General features: G+C 41.0%; 1 protein-coding gene across 1 annotated transcript in view; it reads right to left on the reverse strand.

Annotated features, from left to right (window-relative positions):
• Positions 1–23,687, reverse strand: part of CRYBG1 (crystallin beta-gamma domain containing 1) — a 325,937-nt gene that overhangs the window by 11,873 nt on the left and 290,377 nt on the right. The window contains exons 18-20 of the mRNA XM_086950969.1: positions 20,393–20,516; positions 14,064–14,222; positions 2,332–2,497 (exon numbers count right to left, since the gene is read on the reverse strand). Of these exons, the coding sequence (XP_086807095.1) occupies positions 2,332–2,497; positions 14,064–14,222; positions 20,393–20,516 (449 nt within the window). The remainder of the gene's footprint in view (positions 1–2,331; positions 2,498–14,063; positions 14,223–20,392; positions 20,517–23,687) is intronic.

Genomic DNA, 23,687 nt, shown 5'->3' on the forward strand with positions numbered 1-23,687 from the left:
CTGTTCTTGATATATAATAAAATATACCCGTTCAGGCGTCTTGCTTGTGTTAAGGGAGGTGGAGAAGATACCACCACATATCTGCGGAATCTTTGGCAGGACTGACTATGCTAGGATATAAAAGAGGGGCCGGTGACATCAGCCTGTGGGCCCACAGAAATCCAGTAAGTGCAATCAAAACATATGACACGCCTTAGCTGATTTCAATAATGACTTCCTATGATCTTGGACAAATCCCTTTACCATCCTGTGCCTCTGATTCATCTTCTGCCAGAAATTAAGAATGTACCTATTTATAGAGGCAAGTCAGTTTCCAACATTAAATTAATCGCTGAGCTACGGGAGCAGCAACAAAAGCTGCACTTGACTGAAGAGCCCCAATCAGGTTGAAACTGATCTTGGTTTGCTTGTTCTCCACTTCTGGGAGGACCTGGCTTGGCAGTTCACGCTGGACTGGTCCTAGTGGAGCAGGGTCACAATTGATTTGCATATGGCCGCGTCCAAACTGAATGGCATGGTAGGCAAAAGAATGATGGGCTGGAATGCTACCCCAAGCCAATTGTCAGTGGTTAGACTTATTGCAAGCATCCTCCCACCACCTTTCATGTGTTTCATGTAATGCGTTAAGTGGCCAAGGGTACACCCAGACAAGGGTTCCATGCTCCCTGTGCCACTGTAACCAATCGACACCCCACTGATTAACTGAGGAGTAATTGCCAGTGGTTAGACTTCTTGCTAGGATCATCTCAACAACTTTTGTGTGTTTCTTTCAAAACAAAAAAGCCACAAGAGGTCGTTGGATGTCAAAAGATGAACTTAAAACTGGTAACCATGTATAAATGGAAGGATTTTCAGCTTTGTGCAACATTAGTTAAGAAATAGTGCTCAGTAAATCCAGAAAAGAAAAAACTGACTATGGTAACAGTTATACTTGTATCCTCTTTACTTAAAACCATTATATAACAGACCTTTATTTCCCTGTGATTTAACTCCTTGGTTAGCCGAATTCAGATGCAAGAAGAAACAGTTGTAGGTGCTTTATAAAAACAAGCATTGGCAAATACAACAGCTCTCTCTCTCTCTCTCTCTCTCTCTCTCTCTCTCTCTCTCTCTCTCTATTGGGAACTATTTTCTTTCCAATACCTTTTGGTGATGGTGTACAGCATCAGCAAGATGCTGTGTGGCATGGTCAAAGTTTTTTGGTTTTATTCAAGCATATCAATTCGTCGGCACGTAAATGTGTGAAGACGTATGCGTGGCTACGAAACAGCACTGGCGGGATTTTTATATTTCCACATCCAAAATGGATCATGAAACAAAATGAAAAAGAAGTTGCATCAAAGTGCTTTTTTCTTTTAGGCAGATTAGCGTTGAAGCATTTCGCTGCTAAAAAATTAAGAAAAAAAGATAGTGAGCAATAGAGGAGTGGGACAGGGAAGCAACAGGGAGCGGGCAGGACAGGAGAAAATCAGCACACTAGAGGGAGCAAGACAGGGTTGGAGGGGAGAAGCACACAAGCACAAAAAATACAGAGCATGGTGGAGGAAAGGAGTTTGGGTGGGGGAAGCGCAAAGGAGCGAGCTTGTAACATGTAGCAGCACAGTGGTCGAGGAGGCAGCTATTTGGCGGGGAGGAGAAGCACAAAGAACAGAGCTGGAAAACATATGCACTTTCATGGACTTCTTATGCAGAAAAGAAAAGTACTTCTATAAAAGTGTGTAGTGGTAGGATAGAAGCCGGTAGATCAGAGAGATGGTAAAGAGCTATGCTCTACGAGAGGGGCAAACACAAGAAAGAGAAGCTGTGGCAAGGAAAGCCATTTAATAAGAAGCAAGAAAATGAGAGGGAGAATAAAGCCAAACAAAGGTGAGCATATATAAAATATATCCATCTATCTATCTATCTATCTATCTATCTATCTATCTATCTATATATATATATATATATATATATATATATATATATATATATATATATATATATATAACTGCTCTGTTATTTCCCAAACAAAAGCGAGATCAGCACTCTCGGGGTGAATTCATTAATTTATAGAATAAATGTTTGTTTGCGTGCACATTCATTCATTAAATTAATGAATTCATCACCTCGAGTGCTGATCTCCCTTTTGTTTAGGAAATAACGGAGCGGTAATCTATATAGCGGGCTCAACCATGTGCCATCGGGCACCCGTAAGCGAGTGCATGGGTAAAAAGTGGTTGGAAGCTGAAGATTTCTATATATATAGATAATTTTACTTTTTATTGCAACCAGAAAATAAGTAAGCATATTCAGAATCTGTAAACTCTGTGAAGATAAAATGGCCTCTCATACCTTTAATATCTAAAACGAGGTTCGGTTTCAGCCTGCTGTGGATCTTGCCTTCGGGACTAATACTCCAATACTGGCTATCAGTCTTCTCTTCTTCCAAGGTGAGACTCAGCTTTGAGCCAGAAGTAACTATACTTCCAGATACAGCCACAGAACAGTCTTCTGCTATCTGTGTCAGGAAAAGAAAAATCAGCATTAAAACAAAAAAAACATCAGTATATGTATAAATGCAGATGTGCAGTGCCATATGCTATTTATTACCATTGTTTAGCGTAGGGAGGGGCCATGACGTATGGGAGGCGAAGCCTCAGGTGGCTCATCCCCCCCTACTCCCAAAACAGTGTGCATATATATATATATATGGCTTATGCGAAGAAAGTCTCACTCTTGATTTTACCTTTTATCTATTTTGGGTTTTTTTTGCTTTCAAGCCTGGTGAATTATTGGCTCCTTCTGTTGCATTGACCATTGGAAAAGATTCATTTTCTGACAAGTATGCTTGTGTGTTAATTCCTGCACACTGATTATATTGCAGCGGAATTGAGCTGTAGGCTTAGAGCCAAAGCCAATGCATGCCCTCCAGGTTGGTTGCACTTTTCAGTCCCTTAATGAACAGTGGTGTGGTGAACAGCACATCTTTCACTGGTCAAACAATTTCCCTTTCTTGCATAGCACGAAAGGGAAATTGTTTGTACATTGGTTTACTTACCCTGTTCCCTTCTGTCTTAGAAGGACAACTCTTTTGTACTTCGAGCATCTTTCACTGGTGCCAGCATAGAGGCTGGGGCAGCGTTCAGTAGAGCATTACCACGTTTTAAGTGGGAGAGAACCAAGGTTTGGAATATCATTCTGAAATTCCCCTCTTCGATGTTAAACTTAATTTCCCGGAAATAGTGTTTTATTATGCTGTTTGGGTTTTCTCTGCAATGTGTGTCTTGAAGGAAATGTTGATATCAATGGTAAATATGGGGAATTTGACGCGTCCCGTCAGGGAAAGAGTAATTTCATCCAACTTCAGTTTAATGTGGTATTCTGTCTGGTGCTACAATGTAAGGCCTGATCCAGTATATCTGTTGTGGTGAAATGATTGCTGATGTTGCATTTGTTGATAAAGAGGCTTATGGGTTTGTTGGAATGAAGGCTTGATGCAGTGTATGACTGCTTTGCAGAGGGCTCTGCAGATGCTGGATGCTTCCATGATGGCGGATCCATAGTAGCAGGCTTCGGCTGAAGTAGTGAGATACCTGTGAAAGAAGCATTTTCAACTGATTTTGATTGTTTGGAATGTTGGATTGTTTTGAAAGATGGATTGTTAGTGTTGCATCTTTTTGGGGGAACCAAGGTGCAGAAGGCTTTGGTTTGGTGGATTGTGTTTTCATGTGGTGCTACTTTCAACATAATTTTCAAAGTTTGTTTCGGAGTGCAAAGGAGTCTATTAACAATAGCTCTGGAATAGTCTGTAGCAGATGGAAGGAGCCCCGGGGATAGGCCCTGAAGACGCAGAAGATTTGCTTGCCAGGTTTGGGGTTTGTAACAATGTGTATGTATGCCTAATGTGAGAGGCATGGTGACATGACCTGCCAAGTCCTACAATGACTGGAGAATACCAGTATAATTATGAAGTGCCTGAAATGACTAAATATGGCATGTTGCTCATGATAAAGGTGAGTTCATTGATACATTTTTTGAATGGTGCTGGGAGGATGGCTTTTTCTTTAAGAAAATTCTAGGGGATCTGAAGATTCGGTAAAAGGTGGATATCTAGGTGGCTGAAGAGTTTGAATTCTTGGAGGTTGCAGTGTCATACAAACCTGAGGGTGATTGTGGGGCCTCCTTGTTCTGTCTACATGGTCAGTGAGTAGTCTGACCTGTGGGTTTCAAGAACTAGAGGTTTTTCAATGATGCTGAGGTGTGAGGCCTGTTTATGCAACTCTCCTTAAAATAGGAGAGTGGGGACAGTTGTGAAATACAAACAGCATGTAATCCTGCAGCTTGAGCGTAGTCTATAATTAGACGTAGAGGAAGTTGAGCTGCTGGTGATGTGCAAATGTAGTTAAATGGTATGCAGAAGAGGTTTTCGGGATTCACAGTGAAACGGTGTTTGGTGAGGAATGCCAAATTTTACCTTTATGTAGGGGAGGGAATATATATATATATATATATATATATATATATATATAATAGCGTCAGAGATCAAAGGACGCTGCAGGAGGGATGAAACCGTTCGAAGGATTGCCTCATTTGTCGGCCAGTTATGCTTCTGACATGCCCACTGGGGCAAGACTGTATATATTTGGCAGGTACGGCGGGACCCACAGTGGTCTGGATGTCAGGTGGACTACAGAGACCAACATGCAACCGTGCTCACGCCCACTGGGGCGGGACATTAAAATGAGTGCAGCTGGTTCACTTGCCGCTTTCCCTGTTGCCAGTGATCAAGGGCGGTGGTTACGCCCGAAACGCGTTTGGCCAGAATATTGTTGGGAGTGCCTGGCGGACTAATCCTTCGAATAAATGGCTTAAATTCATCCAGTGTGGCATCCTCATTGTGGGCAACTCTGTTTCTATATATATATATATATATTTTTTCACTGAAAAAACCATAGGTTATAGACCATATATAGTTAGGAATTAGCATTTACAAAACCTTGAAAATTCACTGAAAAAACCATAGGTTATAGACCATATATAGTTAGGAATTCGCATTTACAAAACCTTATGTTACTCACACAAAACCATTGAAATTCCATATATAGTTAGTTGCACTAACTATATATCGCGCACCCGTAATCCACTGCTGATGATGTCACATATTACATCATTCATGACATGGTCAGTGACATCACTGATGACATCACTGATGACATCTCAAATGACATCACTGATGACATCACTGATGACAACATCCAGTGACTGTATGTTTCTGTAAAGTTAAAATATGTCTTACATATTGAAGAATGAGTGGATGTATAAGTGTCTGGATGAAGGATTTAGTAGGTGCATGACTGACTGTATGAGTGAGTGATTAAATGTGTCTCACTGAGTGCATGGGTTAGTGACTAAACTGTCTTAATTTGTGCATCATTATGTCTGTTGTTCTGTAAACTGTTGCATGTGTTGATAAGTAGTTATATGAGTAACTATATGGGTTATTGATTGGTTGCCCAAGTATTTGTATGGGAGACTGAGTGTGTGTGTGGGTGGCTGGGAGGTGTATGACTCTGTGCATAGATGTGTGAGCAGTTGATTCACTAGATGTATGGTTTCAAAAGTGCATGTGGAAACAGCTGTATGGGCGGTTGACTGTGTGCATGAGTGTATTGGTGAGTGAATGGATATCTCAGTGCTACATGTCAAAGTAAGTACATATGTAAAACACAGTACATGTGAGAGTTGACATATATAAATAACTGTGCATAAGAGCCAGTGAATGTGTGAGTGGCTGTATGGATCATTGTGAACTTGTATCAGGGATTGTATAAGAGAGTAAATATGTGTTAGTATATGTTTGAATGAGTAAAGTTTGTATAACTGTTTAGTTGAGGAAATGGAGGTGTGATTGATTCTTTGCATGACTGACTAGGTGTGTGAGTAACTCCATGGATGAGTGACAGTCTGTGAGTGTCTGTTTACACTAATTGTATCTAAGGTTATATTAGAGTCTGAAGAGGTTCATCGTATTATCACATGAATGATCTCATCAGTGATGTGATCAGTAATGTCAAATGAGATGTCATCAGTGATGTCATCAGTGATGTCATTTGAGATGTCATCAGTGATGTCATTTGAGATGTCATCAGTGATGTCATCAGTGATGTCACTGACCATGTCATGAATGATGTAATATGTGACATCATCAGCAGTGGATTGCGGGTGCGCGATATATAGTTAGTGCAACTAACTATATATGGAATTTCAATGGTTTTGTGTGAGTAAAATAAGGTTTTGTAAATGCGAATTCCTAACTATATATGGTCTATAACCTATGGTTTTTTCAGTGAATTTTCAAGGTTTTGTAAATGCTAATTCCTAACTATATATGGTCTATAACCTATGGTTTTTTCAGTGAATATATATATATATATATATATATATATATATATATATATATATATACACACACACATATATATGTGTATATATATATATATTCGGAATATCCACATTAACGCCAGATAGGACGTCAAAGATCAGCAGGACACGGACCAAGTTAGGTGCATATCATTTATTTAACGCAGAGTATGCCACATGACGTTTCGCCTCCTTGGAGCCTTGCTCACATGACAACGTCCCACATGTACTCGCTCATTTTTAAAGTGCCAGTGACTGATTTTGAATAACACCACGTGATGTAAAGATGCATGGACATAGAAAAAATATACAAGCAATTACAAACTCATTGTTGATAAGGCATACTTTTTTGATACATCTCAGCATCCCTAAAGCGATATAATACTAGCCCGCTGCATTGAGGCAGACCCTGGTGAACACCAACCGGCAGAATCATCGAGGGACAGGAGCCCGTTTTGAAGGTGCGGAGATGTGGGAGAAATGACCAGAGAAAGCACAACAGCCCACTGTGATTTGAATTTTTATGGAATTGCTGGGATGCACTACGAACTCACTGTAGCAACACTAGTGCACCGCAAGTGCCAGCAGGCTGAGCGGTCAGCCACGCCCACTGGGGCAGGTACTTACAGGGAATTCAAGTGCTCTGAAAAAATCTTATGTGCATTCCCGGTCCAGCCAAGAAGAAGTGCAGTAGCATGAAACGCGTCGGCTAAAGGCTCAATCGATTGTATGTGCCTCGCTCTGACTTTTCACTCAAAACCTTCATTAAATGCTGGAGGCAGATTTACCTGTGTTGGCGCCTTCCGTTTTTGGGTGACTTTGTTTGGATATATATATATTTTATATATATATATTCACTGAAAAAACCATAGGTTATAGACCATATATAGTTAGGAATTCGCATTTACAAAACCTTATTTTACTCACACAAAACCATTGAAATTCCATATATAGTTAGTTGCACTAACTATATATCGCGCACCCGCAATCCACTGCTGATGATGTCACATATTACATCATTCATGACATGGTCAGTGACATCACTGATGACATCACTGATGACATCTCAAATGACATCACTGATGACATCTCAAATGACATCACTGATGACATCACTGATGACATCTCATTTGACATTACTGATCACATCACTGATGATATCATTCATGTGATAATACGATGAACCTCTTCAGACTCTAATATAACCTTAGATACAATCAGTGTAAACAGACACTCGCAGACTGTCACTCATCCATGGAGTTACTCACACACCTAGTCAGTCATGCAAAGAATCAATCACACCTCCATTTCCTCAACTATACAGTTATACAAACTTTACTTATTCAAACATATACTAACACATATTTACTCTCTTATACAATCCCTGATACAAGTTCACAATGATCCATACAGCCACTCACACATTCACTGGCTCTTATGCACAGTTATTTATATATGTCAACTCTCACATGTACTGTGTTTTACATATGTACTTACTTTGACATGTAGCACTGAGATATCCATTCACTCACCAATACACTCATGCACACAGTCAACCGCCCATACAGCTGTTTCCACATGCACTTTTGAAACCATACATCTAGTGAATCAACTGCTCACACATCTATGCACAGAGTCATACACCTCCCAGCCACCCACACACACACTCAGTCTCCCATACAAATACTTGGGCAACCAATCAATAACCCATATAGTTACTCATATAGCTACTTATCAACACATGCAACAGTTTACAGAACAACAGACATAATGATGCACAAATTAAGACAGTTTAGTCACTAACCCATGCACTCAGTGAGACACATTTAATCACTCACTCATACAGTCAGTCATGCACCTACTAAATCCTTCATCCAGACACTTATACATCCACTCATTCTTCAATATGTAAGACATATTTTAACTTTACAGAAACATACAGTCACTGGATGTTGTCATCAGTGATGTCATCAGTGATGTCATTTGAGATGTCATCAGTGATGTCATCAGTGATGTCACTGACCATGTCATGAATGATGTAATATGTGACATCATCAGCAGTGGATTGCGGGTGCGCGATATATAGTTAGTGCAACTAACTATATATGGAATTTCAATGGTTTTGTGTGAGTAAAATAAGGTTTTGTAAATGCGATATCCTAACTATATATGGTCTATAACCTATGGTTTTTTCAGTGAATTTTCAAGGTTTTGTAAATGCTAATTCCTAACTATATATGGTCTATAACCTATGGTTTTTTCAGTGAATTTTCAAGGTTTTGTAAATGCTAATTCCTAACTATATATGGTCTATACCCTATGGTTTTTTCAGTGAATATATATATATACATACATATATAAACATATATCATCTGTATATCTATATAAATATAAACATAAATGCAGCATACATATACTTATATGCATACAGATGCATGTTATTTACATGAAAGTTGAAAAAACACTAATAAAAGCAAAGCTAAAAAGCCACCCAATTACAAACAGAATGGCTTTATCTTAAACGAGGGCGAGATCTATTGCATTTTCAATGCTTGTTTACTTTGGTTCCATCAAGAAGGCATTCAGATGTGTCACACATTTGCCATAAATTCTGAATGTTAGCACTCTAGTTGCACATTAGATCACTGTAGTAAAGCTACTGCTCACCAGGGACGTCTGCTGCTTGTATTCAAAGTGCATGTTTCAGTCTGCATGTCAGAATTTTTTTAATGAAATAGAAGAGGATTTGAGAAGTCACTCAAAATGATCCCTAATTTTTCTTTCTGAAGCACTAATCATACTTTCTATGGCAAAATTAACCCCCTCATGTTGTTCCTTTTTAAATTGAGTGTTTTCAGACTTACCACTTCATTCCAATCAAGATGGCTTCTGGTGTGCCATACTTTTGTCATAAGTAAGACTGTTAGCGCTCTAGTTGTTCTTTAGAACACTCTGGGACATTCTGTCATTGGGCTATACTTGGGGTACATCTGGGTGATATTTGGGGTACATTTAGGCTCTTTTGTCTCTGGTGGCCATCTTGGGAGACTGTATGTCAGAATTTTTTAATGAAATTGAAGAGGGTTTGAGAAGTCACTCAAAATGTGCCCTAATTTTTCTTTCTGCAGCACTAATCATAATTCATATGGCAAAATATACCCCCTCATTTTGTTCCTTTTTAAATTAAATGTTTTAAGAGTTACCACTTTATTCCAATCAAGATGGCTTCAGGTGTGCCATACCTTTGTAATAAGTAGGACTGTTAGCGCTCTAGTTGTTCTTTAGAACACTCTGGGACATTCTGTCATTGGGCTATACTTGGGCTACATCTGGGTGATATTTGGGCTACATTTGGGCTCTTTTGTCTCTGGTGGCCATTTTGGGAGACTGCATGTCAGAATTTTTTAATGAAATAGAAGAGGATTTGAAAAGTCACTCAAAATGTGCCCTAATTTTTCTTTCTGCAGCACTAATAATACCTTCTATTGCATAATATACCCCCTCATTTTGTTCCTTTTTAAATTAAATGTTTTAAGAGTTATCACTTTATTCCCATCACGATGGCTCCAGGTGTGCTATACCTTTGTAATAAGTAGGACTGTTAGCGCTCTAGTTGTTCTTTAGAACACTCTGGGACATTCTGTCATTGGGCTATACTTGGGCTACATCTGGGTGATATTTGGGCTACATTTGGGCTCTTTTGTCTCTGGTGGCCATTTTGGGAGACTGCATGTCAGAATGTTTTAATGAAATAGAAAAGGATTTGAGAAGTCACTCAAAATGTGCCCTAATTTTTCATTCTGAAGCACTAATCATACTTTCTATGGCAAAATATACCCCCTCATGTTGTTTCTTTTTAAATTAAATGTTTTAAGAGTTACCACTTTATTCCAATCAAGATGGCTTCAGGTGTGCCATACCTTTGTAATAAGTAGGACTGTTAGCGCTCTAGTTGTTCTTTAGAACACTCTGGGACATTCTGTCATTGGGCTATACTTGGGCTACATCTGGGTGATATTCGGGCTACATTTGGGCTCTTTTGTCTCTGGTGGCCATTTTGGGAGACTGCATGTCAGAATGTTTTAATGAAATAGAAAAGGATTTGAGAAGTCACTCAAAATGTGCCCTAATTTTTCATTCTGCAGCACTAATCATACTTTCTATGGCAAAATATACCCCCTCATGTTGTTTCTTTTTAAATTAAATGTTTTAAGAGTTACCACTTTATTCCAATCAAGATGGCTTCAGGTGTGCCATACCTTTGTAATAAGTAGGACTGTTAGCGCTCTAGTTGTTCTTTAGAACACTCTAGGAGGCTGCAGTAGAACACAAAGGAATCAACTGACAGTCTCTGTCCTTGTTGGATGTACATGTTTTACTGAGAATGTCAGACTTCATTTTCACATGACTGAGAAAGATAATGTGAATTTACAGAAAATATGCTTTCAGTTTAGCTTATAGATCCCCTTCCAAACCACTGTGGGAAAATCATGAGATATTAGTTTTCTTTCAAACAATATTCATGATATCAGAGCAGAAGGTTTTTTCACATGGTAAAATCACCTTAGAACCCACCACAATTCCTAAAACGAGTATGGTACCATCAACAAATGATTTATAATGTAACTAAAGTCCTAAAACCCTCTATTAACTACAATGCTTTTTAATGAGGTGCTATCATGTATATTGGTCCCAAGATGGCTGCCAACACTTCTTGGATGAAGTGCTGACAGCCAATCAGATCAGATGTGTGGTTAGGCTCCGCCCAGATATATATCTTTTTTTGAACCTAAATTACTCAAAATCCACTGGAGCACATATATTGAGACCTAGCAAAGGCACATCGGGCTAACAGTCCCTACAATTTTGCCAAGTTTCGTGCAAATCCATTCAGCCGTTCGAGCTAAAAGTGAGGCCAACCGCCCTATGGAAATTAACATGGGAAAAACGCGTTTTGGGACCCCCCTTTTTTCTCGGCCCCCCCTTGATGAAACCCCCCCCAAATTGTCAGGGGCTGCTCAGAAACAAAATGTTCCATTTTCCTGAAAATTTCAGCCAATTCCGTCCACAAACGCCAAAGTTATTAGACATAGAATGGCTTCAGGTGTGCCATACCTTTGTAATAAGTAGGACTGTTAGCGCTCTAGTTGTTCTTTAGAACACTCTAGGAGGCTGCAGTAGAACACAAAGGAATCAACTGACAGTCTCTGTCCTTGTTGGATGTACATGTTTTACTGAGAATGTCAGACTTCATTTTCACATGACTGAGAAAGATAATGTGAATTTACAGAAAATATGCTTTCAGTTTAGCTTATAGATCCCCTTCCAAACCACTGTGGGAAAATCATGAGATATTAGTTTTCTTTCAAACAATATTCATGATATCAGAGCAGAAGGTTTTTTCACATGGTAAAATCACCTTAGAACCCACCACAATTCCTAAAACGAGTATGGTACCATCAACAAATGATTTATAATGTAACTAAAGTCCTAAAACCCTCTATTAACTACAATGCTTTTTAATGAGGTGCTATCATGTATATTGGTCCCAAGATGGCTGCCAACACTTCTTGGATGAAGTGCTGACAGCCAATCAGATCAGATGTGTGGTTAGGCTCCGCCCAGATATATATCTTTTTTTGAACCTAAATTACTCAAAATCCACTGGAGCACATATATTGAGACCTAGCAAAGGCACATCGGGCTAACAATCCCTACAATTTTGCCAAGTTTCGTGCAAATCCATTCAGCCGTTCGAGCTAAAAGTGAGGCCAACCGCCCTATGGAAATTAACATGGGAAAAACGCGTTTTGGGACCCCCCTTTTTTCTCGGCCCCCCCTTGATGAAACCCCCCCCAAATTGTCAGGGGCTGCTCAGAAACAAAATGTTCCATTTTCCTGAAAATTTCAGCCAATTCCGTCCACAAACGCCAAAGTTATTAGACATAGAATTTTCAAAAATCCCATAGAGAAAAAATCCTAACTATATATACCTACTGGCGACCGCCAGTAGGTAATATATATATATATATATATATATATATATATATATATATTCACGTGTTTGTCCAGCCTGGAATCTTTACCTGTCCTTCAGATCCATTCGTTTATGAACTGTTGTCCTTCATCCAGTGGAAAAATTGATTGAAATGATTCTGAGATATTTTCTTGATTGACTCGACGCCCACACCCTTTCCAGATGACACAAACGCACTGTAAGGACCCCAATTACCTTCTTTGAGGACACAAAACAATCCCTAGGGGTAAACATTTACAAATAATGAATCCTCTTGTTGGTCTTGCATGGCATTAATGCCCATTTGCAGAGATGATTCAATTTGCTGAAATGTTCTATGCCACTGCTCATAAGGTCCACTTAAAAAAAGCTGCTGGGAATCCAGGGTAAATGTAAGAAAGTACGTACTCTTTGCTGTTAGTCACTGCTGACTTAACCCGGATTAGTGATCATTAAGTAGAACACACTTACTTTTCTACCTCATTCTTAAACAATGAATTAGGTAAATTAGGTGCCACTAACATAAAAATACTGCTAGGTTACCCTTCAGCTGATAAGGGATTTGACAGGTAAAACACTTAAGGCTGATCCTTAGACTTGGGTCCAAAACAACTACCTGTAAAGGATATTTTCTCTGAAAGGAAACAATTTTTTCCTCTGATAATCTTTTTTGAATTTTAAAATGTAATCAACCAATCCACAGAACAGAGGTACCTTCCATAAAAAGCTAGTGTTTTTACTGACAACACATTATAGCACAGATTAAACTTTAATCGGAACACTGAATGACATGCTATAAACGAGAACATGGCTGTCAGAAAGTTGTCATGCGCTGCATCATTCTTAGAATGTTTTTTATGTTACTGTTGGAAATGTCTAGTAATGTATCACCTCTAATTGGATGCATGTTAAAACACAGTGATGGTGCCCCTGGCATGGGAAGGAATCTAGTGTTCCTATATGAAAGGAAGCACATAACATTTAGAAAATGGAATGCCTTCCCTGCCCTATTCTAGGAAAGAGTATGCAATACTTCCTAGCAGTCACAAGGCATTTTACAAGTGAAAATAAATCAGAAAAAGTAGGCCAGAAGTGCCACAATAAGCTCAGTATGCTTACAGAAGTACACTTATATACCGTACATGTGTTAATATTGCGAGTAAAAGCTATACACCAAGCAAACTATAATTTTCATAGCAGGCCCACCAGTTTATAATTCCAGCTTTGTCCCAGATGCAGGACAATCAGTGCCGGTTTGCCCAGCAACAGCCCCGATGCTGGCAAAACGCTACAAAGAAAATAAATGTAGGACTATCTGAGGATGTTATGAGGCTACCTAGACCATCCCTACAATTTCACACAGTTCTATAAAGACTTTCCTCTCATGGTTGTATCCATAGGATTGCCTAACCATTTGAAATAAAAAGTCTATAATACATTCCGGGAAGAGAAGCTCTTGCACTGTGCTGCCTATTTGATTTGTCAATTCTCAACAAAAGACTAATTCAGATATTGGGAATCAATAGACAATTTTAAGGTAGAGGATTTTGGATGAGGAAAATTCAAAACATCATATCCAATTAAGCTCCATAGTGACAACAGTGCAATTACTCGTTTATAAAGTGTTTTAAACAAATTGTACTCTCACCCTGCACTTCAGAAATCCTTCATGGTACGCCCATATTTGATCTTCTGCTCCTGAGTCCTCTGTAACTTGCAATCGTAGCAGCTTCAGATCTTCTAGATTTCCATTTGTTGCAACAAACAATCCTGTAGATTTGTTTCGGATTTTAAAATACACTCGTTTCTGGAAAACAAAACGGTTTCCATTACATATTTTGGGTTTACATACAATTTTGTTTAATTGGGACATGAACAATGACAGGGAGACACACCGACTCTTACAACTCCCACCCAGTCTCTTTCTCAGTACGTAATGAACAACATCACCACCTTGTGTTGAGACTGGAGGACTAATTTCATTAGCTGTTGCCAGAAAACCAATACAACCCTTTAATTTCAACATGCTCACTAATCTTTGCCTATCTGGTGCATGTCCCTAAATTTTGAGCGACAATGAAAGTATTGGTGGACAGCTAATGAATAGGATGGAGTGGTCAATGCTGAACAATAACTTCTGAGGCCCAAATATATTCTCAGAAGCTCACCAGCAGAGCTGCCAAAAATCAAAGCTGCTGAAAACCTAGGCTGACTAATTTTAAATGTTTAGGATCTACAAGAATCTCTTCTTTGGACACCTTATCAGCACTATTTCTTCCAACTGCTGCCAGACTCTTTGTATGCTAAGAAACAGTGTCCTGTTCCTTTGCAAAGAACTATATTCCAGTGTAGCCCATGCTGGGCTACTGTAATGGCCTTCACTTTCAATCACTCAATCAATCAATCAATCGTACTTTGAAAGCGCGCTACTCACATGTGAGGGTCTCAAGGCGCAGTGGGGGGGGGGGGTGTTGCTACTGCTCGAACAGCCACGTCTTGAGCTGCTTCCTGAAGGTGAGATGGTCCTGGGTCAGCCGTAGGTGGGTGGGGCGAGTTCCACGTCTTGGCTGCCAGGTAGGAGAAAGATCTTCCCCCGATGGTGGTTCTGCGAATCCGTGGGACGGTGGCGAAGGCGAGGCTGGTGGATCGGAGTTGGCGGGTGGGTGTGTAGAACGTGAGGCGATTGTTGAGGTATTTGGGGCCCATGTCGTGAAGAGCCTTGTGTGCGTGGGTGAGCAGCCTGAATGTGATTCTCTTGCTGACGGGGAGCCAGTGCAGGTCTCTCAGGTGGGCAGAGATGTGGCTGTGACGGGGGATGTCCAGGATGAGTCGTGCGGAGGCGTTTGGTATGCGTTGGAGTCTTTTCTGTAGTTTGGCTGTGGTACCCGCGTAGAGAGCGTTCCCGTAGTCCAGACGGCTGGCGTTTTGTATGCGTTGGAGTCTTTTCTGTAGTTTGGCTGTGGTACCCGCGTACAGAGCATTCCCGAAGTCCAGACGGCTGGTGACAAGGGCCTGTGTGACCGTCCTTCTGGTTTCCGTGGGGATCCACCGGAAGATCTTACGGAGCATGCGTAGGGTGTTGAAGCATGAAGACGAGACGGCGTTGACTTGCTTGGTCATCGTGAGGGAGGAGTCCAGGATGAAGCCCAGGTTGCGTGCGTGGTCTGTGGGGATGGGGGCGTTGCCCAGAGCCGGGGGCCACCAGGAGTTGTCCCAGGCGGAGGGGGATGGTCCGAGGATGAGGACTGCCGGCTTGGGCGAGTTCAGCTTCAGACGGCTGAGCATCATCTATTCCGCGACGTCTTTCATTCCTTCCTGGAGGCTGGCTCTGGCGGGGTCGTTGGTGAGGGAGAGGATCAGCTGGGTGTCATCAGCGTAGGAGATGATGTTGAGGTTGTGTTGGCGTGCAATGGCTGCGAGGGGGCTCATGTAGACGTTGAAGAGGGTGGGGCTGAGCGAGGAGCCTTGGGGGACGCCGCAGATGATCTCCGTGGCTGCAGAGCTGAAGGAAGGTAGGCGGACTCTTTGAGTTCTGTCTGAGAGGAAGGAGGTGATCCATTTCAGAGCTTCTCCTTGGATCCCGGCGTGGTGGAGGCGGGCTGTTAGGTCGAGGATGAGGGCGGCTGTTTCCCCGTTGTCGAGCAGGGACCTGATGTCGTCGGTGGCTGCGATGAGGGCGGTCTCCGTGCTGTGGTTTGCTCGGAAGCCGGACTGCGATGGGTCGAGGGAGCCGTTTGTCTCGAGGAAGGCGGTCAGTTGCTTGTTGACGGTTTTCTCGATGACTTTAGCGGGGAAGGGGAGGAGCGAGATGGGGCGGAAGTTCTGATCCGTGGGGTCCGCGGTTGGTTTCTTCAGGAGGGTGCTGATCTCCGCATGTTTCCAGGTCTCCGGGAAAGTGGCCGATGCGAAGGAGTTGTTGATGATGTTCCGGAGTTGGGGTACGATGATGGAGTCTATGAGCTGGCCCTTAACAAGCTTTAACGTATTCAAAACGACGCTTACACTTCTTACTGGTCTTAAGAAATTCCAAGTGGTCTGTGATGTAAGAAAGTAAGTTACACTGGCTCCCTGTGAAACACATGGCGCATTTCAAAATCTTGTGAATCATAATCAAAATGTATGAGAATGCTGAAAAATCGCAACTCAAAGACAAGTTTCAGAAATATACACCTACACAATCACTCCACTCCACCACTCCGTTCCTTCCACATGCCTAAGTATAAGCGATCCTGGATGAGTGGATGTGTTCCTTACTACTCAGGACCCAAAACTGGGAACTCTTTACATATCACTCTGTAACCTTTCCAATCACGTACATTAAAAAAAAAAATCTCAAAATGCACCTTTTCTGTTAAGTTTACTTCCCTCTTTTCTCCAGATATGCAAGCTGCTCCCCCAGTGCTGAGATAGCCCCAGGGTGTATGTGCGCTATACAAATAATATAATTCATTAACAATTACATCTCATGCTTTATTCCACCGATTTACACTTCTTGTCACTTTATTTTGTTCTTGCAGGTTTCTTCTTTATCCTTGATTTCTCCCCATTCTGGCTCTCTCTCATGCTCCAAGGCAAAGACGGATGATTAAAAATAAATCTTGTTCCACAAAAATGAACGTCATTGCCTACCCCCTATACCGTTGAGCATGTAATAAGCACTGGGTGCAGCTGTCCTCCATTTACCTAATGCTGGATCTGCACTACATGTGAAAATTAAACACTGACCATGTGTTTAAAGACATGGTCTAAAATACTGGAGTTACCATGGTACGGACATTTTGCTATATCCTACTCTAAAGAACGCTAATAAAGCATAACATAACTCTAGCTGTAGTAATAAGCACAAAACAACTTCTTATGCTATTATCAAAGCGCTACGTAGCTGGTACTACCACTGCTTACCCTGGCATATGCATACAACACCAGAACACGTGCCAGTCAGTTGGACACACAAGCATGATGTTGGCTGCTGGTAATAGGAGAGAGCATAAGCTTGGAGTACAGAAATCACCTTAAAGGTAACATTATTTTGATCTGCATTCATCTCTACTATTATCAAAGGGTGAGGACATTTTGAGAACCAGCAAGGCCGGCACTAGACAGTCAAGCTTAAAGCAAACACATTCCTGACAAAGTCAATCAATCAGGGTTTTATAAAGCGCGCTACTCACTCGTGATGGTCTCAAGGTGCTAGGGGGAGGGCGGGTGAGTGCAGCTCCGGTCATTCGAAGAGAAAGGTCCTTGCTAATTTGAGCATCACCATGTGATTATTCATTTAAAGGTTAATAGCGGTAGAAAGTTTGTGCCATCACCCACAGACCTGTACAAAAAATGCCCTTAAACACATATAGACTTAAGCTACAGCTGCCATCTTAGTGTCGAAAAAATTTAATTTGCAAATGTCCTATTCTGAGAGGTATAATCATGAAGCCTGCAGCAATGTCTATACAGAATTACATCTTGGAGAATCGGCGTCTGACCGACACGTGCCTGCGTCTGGATTGCCGCAGGATATTCAAGAGGCAAGTAAACAAATTGTGGTGGCATACTCTTTACGAAAAAAATATGTGCCAGAGGAATAAATAGCTAGAACAAAAGGTCGCCATTTCCTTGAAACTGTACACTAAGTTGCAAGTGATTGCACACAAGATGGGGCAAAACCAAACTGGGGTTAGCCTATCACAATATACCTCTTTCTCTGTAAATGTGTCTAGCGAACCACTTACTGAGAGGGGATTTGACAATGTATTTAATTATCTAGCATCAAGATACAGAAACCTGCACATCTGCCTCAAACCTTTTAATTTGACAGTATCTCATGTTTGAGTTCTGGTGTAAAGCACTGAAAGTAGTCAAACTTAGGGTTGAGCGTAACAGTTGTTAATGGGACACTTGTTTGAAACGTTGAGTAGAGCTTGCAGTTAAGATATTTCGGATCAGTTTTTTTCCTGAATGCAGTGGTTAGTCGTCTATGCAGCATCACTATGGGTGCTAGGATCAGATTCTTCTCCTATGTTTGAGTGAGGATCCTACTGCTAGTTGTTCAAGGACAATGTTTTGTTCATCATTCACCCTGAGATCACTGCTGTAAAACTCTTGCTCTTTAGACCATGGCGTGCTAGTTAAGCAACCCAAAAACTAGGAACTAAACAAAAAGGCAAAAAAATATGAAGAAACACGTTAGTAATGTTAGAAAATGTTGTTTGACTACACTTCTGTCAACATGTTTGACTGTTCGGCCTTCACCGTCAGATTTTTTAAATAAGCCACCAAACTATCTTGTGTAAGTCCAATTAATGACATTATCGCTAAATGCTTCGGGCTGAGAAAACCAGTTTCTAATTGCTAACAATTCACTATTGATGTAACTGAGGTAAAATAGTAAACTGCTCACACTTATAGTGAACATCACACCCTTCAATTGCAGCACTTGATTGAAGCGTTTATCACATGGCCATACGAATACCATTGGCAGTGATGTAATGGGCGTGTGGTGGGTGGGATGTATGTTGAAGGTCGGTACTGGGGAATTACACCAGAGACAGGTAAGTTCAGGCAAGACTGGATGTCCCAGTTTCATCTGGGGTGTGTTGTAATAAAGTTAACCTCTAATTAAGATTAGCCTTTCTTGGACAAGCCCAGATGATATTATCTCTAATATGTGGCCATTCCCTACTATTGTGTATAAAAGAAACTACTGGAGAGTGATCTGCCCAGAATTTCAGAAGACACATCGTGTGCAGAATTAATAAGATCAAACATCTTTTTCTGAGCTTTGGCATATGACATGGATAGCATGGATAGCACTAGGGTACATAGAGCAAGACTCTGACCTCCGGACAACAGCAGATCACTGATCACAATGGTCTGTCAGCCATGACATATCAGTTCTAAAGCTTGGGCTCACACCTTTCTGTCAGAATTCGTAGGGCAGGGCACAAGACTTCCTTTGCACCCAGTGCCCTAGGCATATTTAGTGCAGACCAGCTCTAAAAGGGTTATCTTTGTGCGCCCATTTAAGTTTTCCTTGTTCCACAGTTGGACCTATTGCCGAGAATAGTCTTTCACTCAGTATAGTCAGCTGACATGTTAGCTTTCAAGGCTGAACGCACACTCTCTGGCCACCAGTAGGTAACCGGTCCAAAACTCACCCAGGCTCAATCAGCACTTGATAACTTGTAGGTGAATATAAGGAGTACCATAATAAAAGGGGCAGTCTTTTTGGAGACATCTCGATAACGGAGTTATAAATAAAGTCTGTGCTTTACTGCTTAACATACACATCTGCCTATTAACGTTTGTCGTACAACTGAATCCAGCCAGGAGTAATAATACTGGTACTTTCTATTTTTATGCCAAGGGCTCATTTCGGGTGAATTCCTGACCGAGTTCTAAAGAGAGCCTTACCAAAACAATACTTTGGATCTTCTCAGACCTTGATGCTGATCTTGGATTCCGGGAGAGTCATTCTATGGAGCTCCATAACAATGCAGTACACCTAAGTATATTTTTTACTTTTGTCATTTTTAACTAGTGAAGGGTTATTTTCTTTCACTAAACATAAAGGAACATACTATGGATTGGAAGAACAGGACCGAGTGCGTAATCAATTTGCTTGCTGACCACCTGTAATCATTTTAGCTCCGATTTATAAACGGACAAACTTTTAAATGTTAGTCAGCCGGCTCCGGAAGGGTTGTTAGTTACATTTAGGATATATCGTCCGGCAGCTATCCTTAGCTCTTCATAGGTAGCGACTGGCATATAACCTATTATAAATAAGGAAGAAATGTATTTTTATGATGTTCTTATCGCTAATTTATGAATGATATGTAACCATACTGTCTAATCCACTATACTTGTTTATGTCTGCTTTTATTCTGTATAACTTATAATACGTTACTCTGAATATTTAAAAAAATAAATAAATACAAATGTAAAAAAAAAAAAAAAAAGGAATAAACACTGCTACCTTACCTGAATGAGAGGTCTCAGCGATCCTACTGTACGCCACCCGCTTACTGTGTACCAGTCTGTTATTTTATCTGGTGACAGCAGTATCTGGTGCCCTCTGTAATTGCTGTATTCGTAGATCACCCATCTAAAATAAATAATGATTGTACAGTTAATCTATAAAGATCGTAAAATAAAAAATATAGTAATATTTTAAATACATTACTTTTTCTGAATTCATAGTGGTTCCTCTTTTTACTTTAGAAGTAAAATATAATCATCCCTGGATTTGATTGGTTTTTCGCCTATTTGCAGACTGCGACCTTTGCAGTCACTTACAAGCTATAAGAAAACCAACCCTACAACTATGCTCTTGTTTTAAAGGGATCATCCAGTGTAGTTTAAAAACAGTTCCCTTTGCCCAGTCCTTTATCTCCAGCAATCCCCAACAACAGGCAGTCTAGAATGTTTATTTCATGAGGACACCTGGGTCTTTGTGAATTATTGAAATATTCACTAGATGACCCTATTAATCTTACTGTAATCTGAAAATAAGAACATGAGGGTTGTTCAAACATGTCCTGTCAAAATCGGTTTCATTAGTTACAAGAAAAAAACTTAAGAAAGAGGAGGAATAGTAAGAAAGCAGGAATAAGAAAAGAAAACGAGAACTGGTGAAAGGAAAAGGGTAAAAGGTGGTGAACAGGGGGGACAAGAGTAACAATTCCGAATAACCATGTTTTCAATGCAAGTTATAATGCATCAGTCAACATAAAGTTGACAGAAGTTAACAATTAGATCTCTGTATATTTATTGAGTAGATGATAGGTACCCCTGGAACCGATTTTAAATGCTCTGATGACAACTAATGGGAACCTCCAAAACGTGACCAGAGACTTGGAGATGAATAAAAAAGTACACCCGTTGGTTATGCTTGGCATTTGTTTTTACTTTTATTCACACAATGCATTATTTCCTACTGTCAGATGAGGAAGCGCAGCTTTGTCAAAAACTTGAAAACAGGGGGTCTTTGTAACACTTACCCCAGTGCTAGTCTTGGAACGGCTACCTCTAACGTAGTCTGATTCTCTCCTTCAGTCCATCTTAAGGAGCCAACAAACTAAGTGGTTCCATCATCAGTACTTTGAGGGGTTTGTTGAAGTCTCACATTAAGGAAAATACCTGCTTCTATGAAAAATATTTATGGAGATCTGACGAGATAAACCTGGAATTGGCCATGCGACCAGAAAGCAAACATTAATGTTGAATGAAAATGTGCCCACAAGATTGGGCCCTATTTCCTAGTATCTCACAAACTCACACTTGCGCCCATATTGGAATTTGAACTTGTGTGCAGTTAGAACATCCCTCTGGTGTTTGCCCAAACCTGAAGCGAATCATGGGGCAAACTGCAGAAAATGAGAGGTTGCACACCTCGACAATAGGGGAAAAATGAGCACCTTCTAATGCAAAATGCCCTTTAAGTAGAATCTTGGAGAAGGTGATGTGTAGGGATAGAGTTAAAGCATAGTAAAGAGTCTCTGTCCAGAAAAACAGGCGATTTTCTTTAGCTTAAGTACGGTAAGTCACTCCTTTTTGAGCATCGAGTTCCAGGCAGCAGGAATCCAACTGTAGTTACAACAAATGCAAAAGATAATACTTGATCTGGCTCCGGTAGGAAAGTGACTAGCCATATTATTCCACGCAATCTCGTCAGTGGTTAATACTTTCATCTTTGTTCATAGAAACACGGAGTACCTGATACATACTGCAGCAACAATTTCTTGGAACAGAGCTAAACATCCATTAGGGTATACATCATGTCAACTAGAGAACCTTGTTCTTTTTCCTTTACTAATGAAACACAGTTCATAGCAGGAGATCAGATATATCTAAGATGAGGGAAATCATTTTTCGTAGCACTGCTGTACATCAGCGTCAGTCTAAACATTGTATATTCTTTATAAGAAACTACGTTACATTTTTCACTTCACTCCTGCCTCACCATGACTACAAGGTTTTTGGTGCAGTGTCCCCATGACATCCTGCTCCTCATTCTAGCAGACACAGTATGTATGTATTCTGGTCCAGGCAACCCATGCCACGATCTCATGAGCAGTGTTCTACTTGGTTATAGCATGATGCTCACGGCTGACAGAGTTCTAGAATCTGCTGGTGTTTTTGGGAAGCACCAAAAGTAGTATTCCTATGGGCATGCAGAGGCGGCTCTTCCGCTAAGGAGGAGGAGCGTCGCCCCACTACTTCAGCTACAATCTGAAGGGAAAAAATTAAATGATAATAACATTCGTTAGTATAATTTTGCTTTTTGCATTCAGCTTGCAACTGAAGCCAGGTGGGCGGGGCTGGGCTCCCCGCACGTCACAGGGGTAGGAGTGATGGCAGCACCTAAAGTGCGCATGATGCTTTGGACGGCCATCTCGGGCAGGCCAAAGCGTCATGCTCACTTTGCATGATCTCCACGCAGGCTTATTACAGCCTGCGTGGAGAACATGCAAATCTTGCCAGTCCCTGTCTGAGCGCCGAACAACGGTGATCAGACCAAGCAGCGATGTGATTGGCCAGGGGATTCTGAGAGGCTGTGTGCTTTCTGCCTTGAAGAGAAAAGGATTGAGAAAGAAAAGGTGGCGGATGGCGGTAAAAAGGCAAGTCCTTTTTTTTTATCCCCCCCTTCGTCCCCCACCCCACCACCCCGGGCCGGTAGCAGCCGCTACTGTGAGGAAGTGTTACTATTGTACCCATGTAGAGGCTATGACACATGCCTTTTACCTGCACCTCAGTTTAATGAATGTATGCTGGCTCTTCATGGTAATCTGTATAGCCAATTATAGCTGCAACTCCCAATCCGACAGAGTTTATGCTGCCTGTTGTGCATATAGGTACATGTGAGGTGTGATACCCAAACCTCTGTATGCATGAAGTCCCTAAGGTTGTACGGTCTAGGAAAGGTTAGAAGTGAGCAGAAGGTGCATTCTTCCTTTTGTATTATGTTTCTGACCCCTTAGTGTCCCGTCCTTTTTTAAAACAGTGCAAAGACAAGTGACTTTCAATATGCATTCAAAGGAAGGACCTTTAGTGATCTGGCTGAAACTTCATACCAGTTTCAGTAAGTCCAGGAACACACCCATAGAAAAGAATATGCTAATGCTGCAACTCGTATCTTATACTTTCTGCTGCAAGCAGAAAATACCTATCTGCAATACTCAAATACTTGCAGTCGCTTGTGGGTTCTGCATTTACAGTGACAGCAGTAACGGACGGTCCTCTAGTTGTACAGGCTCTGAAATATTGGCCAGACAAT

This window comes from Lissotriton vulgaris, unplaced genomic scaffold (genome assembly GCF_964263255.1).
Source record: "Lissotriton vulgaris unplaced genomic scaffold, aLisVul1.2 SCAFFOLD_683, whole genome shotgun sequence".
NCBI classification, from domain to species: Eukaryota; Metazoa; Chordata; class Amphibia; order Caudata; family Salamandridae; genus Lissotriton; species Lissotriton vulgaris.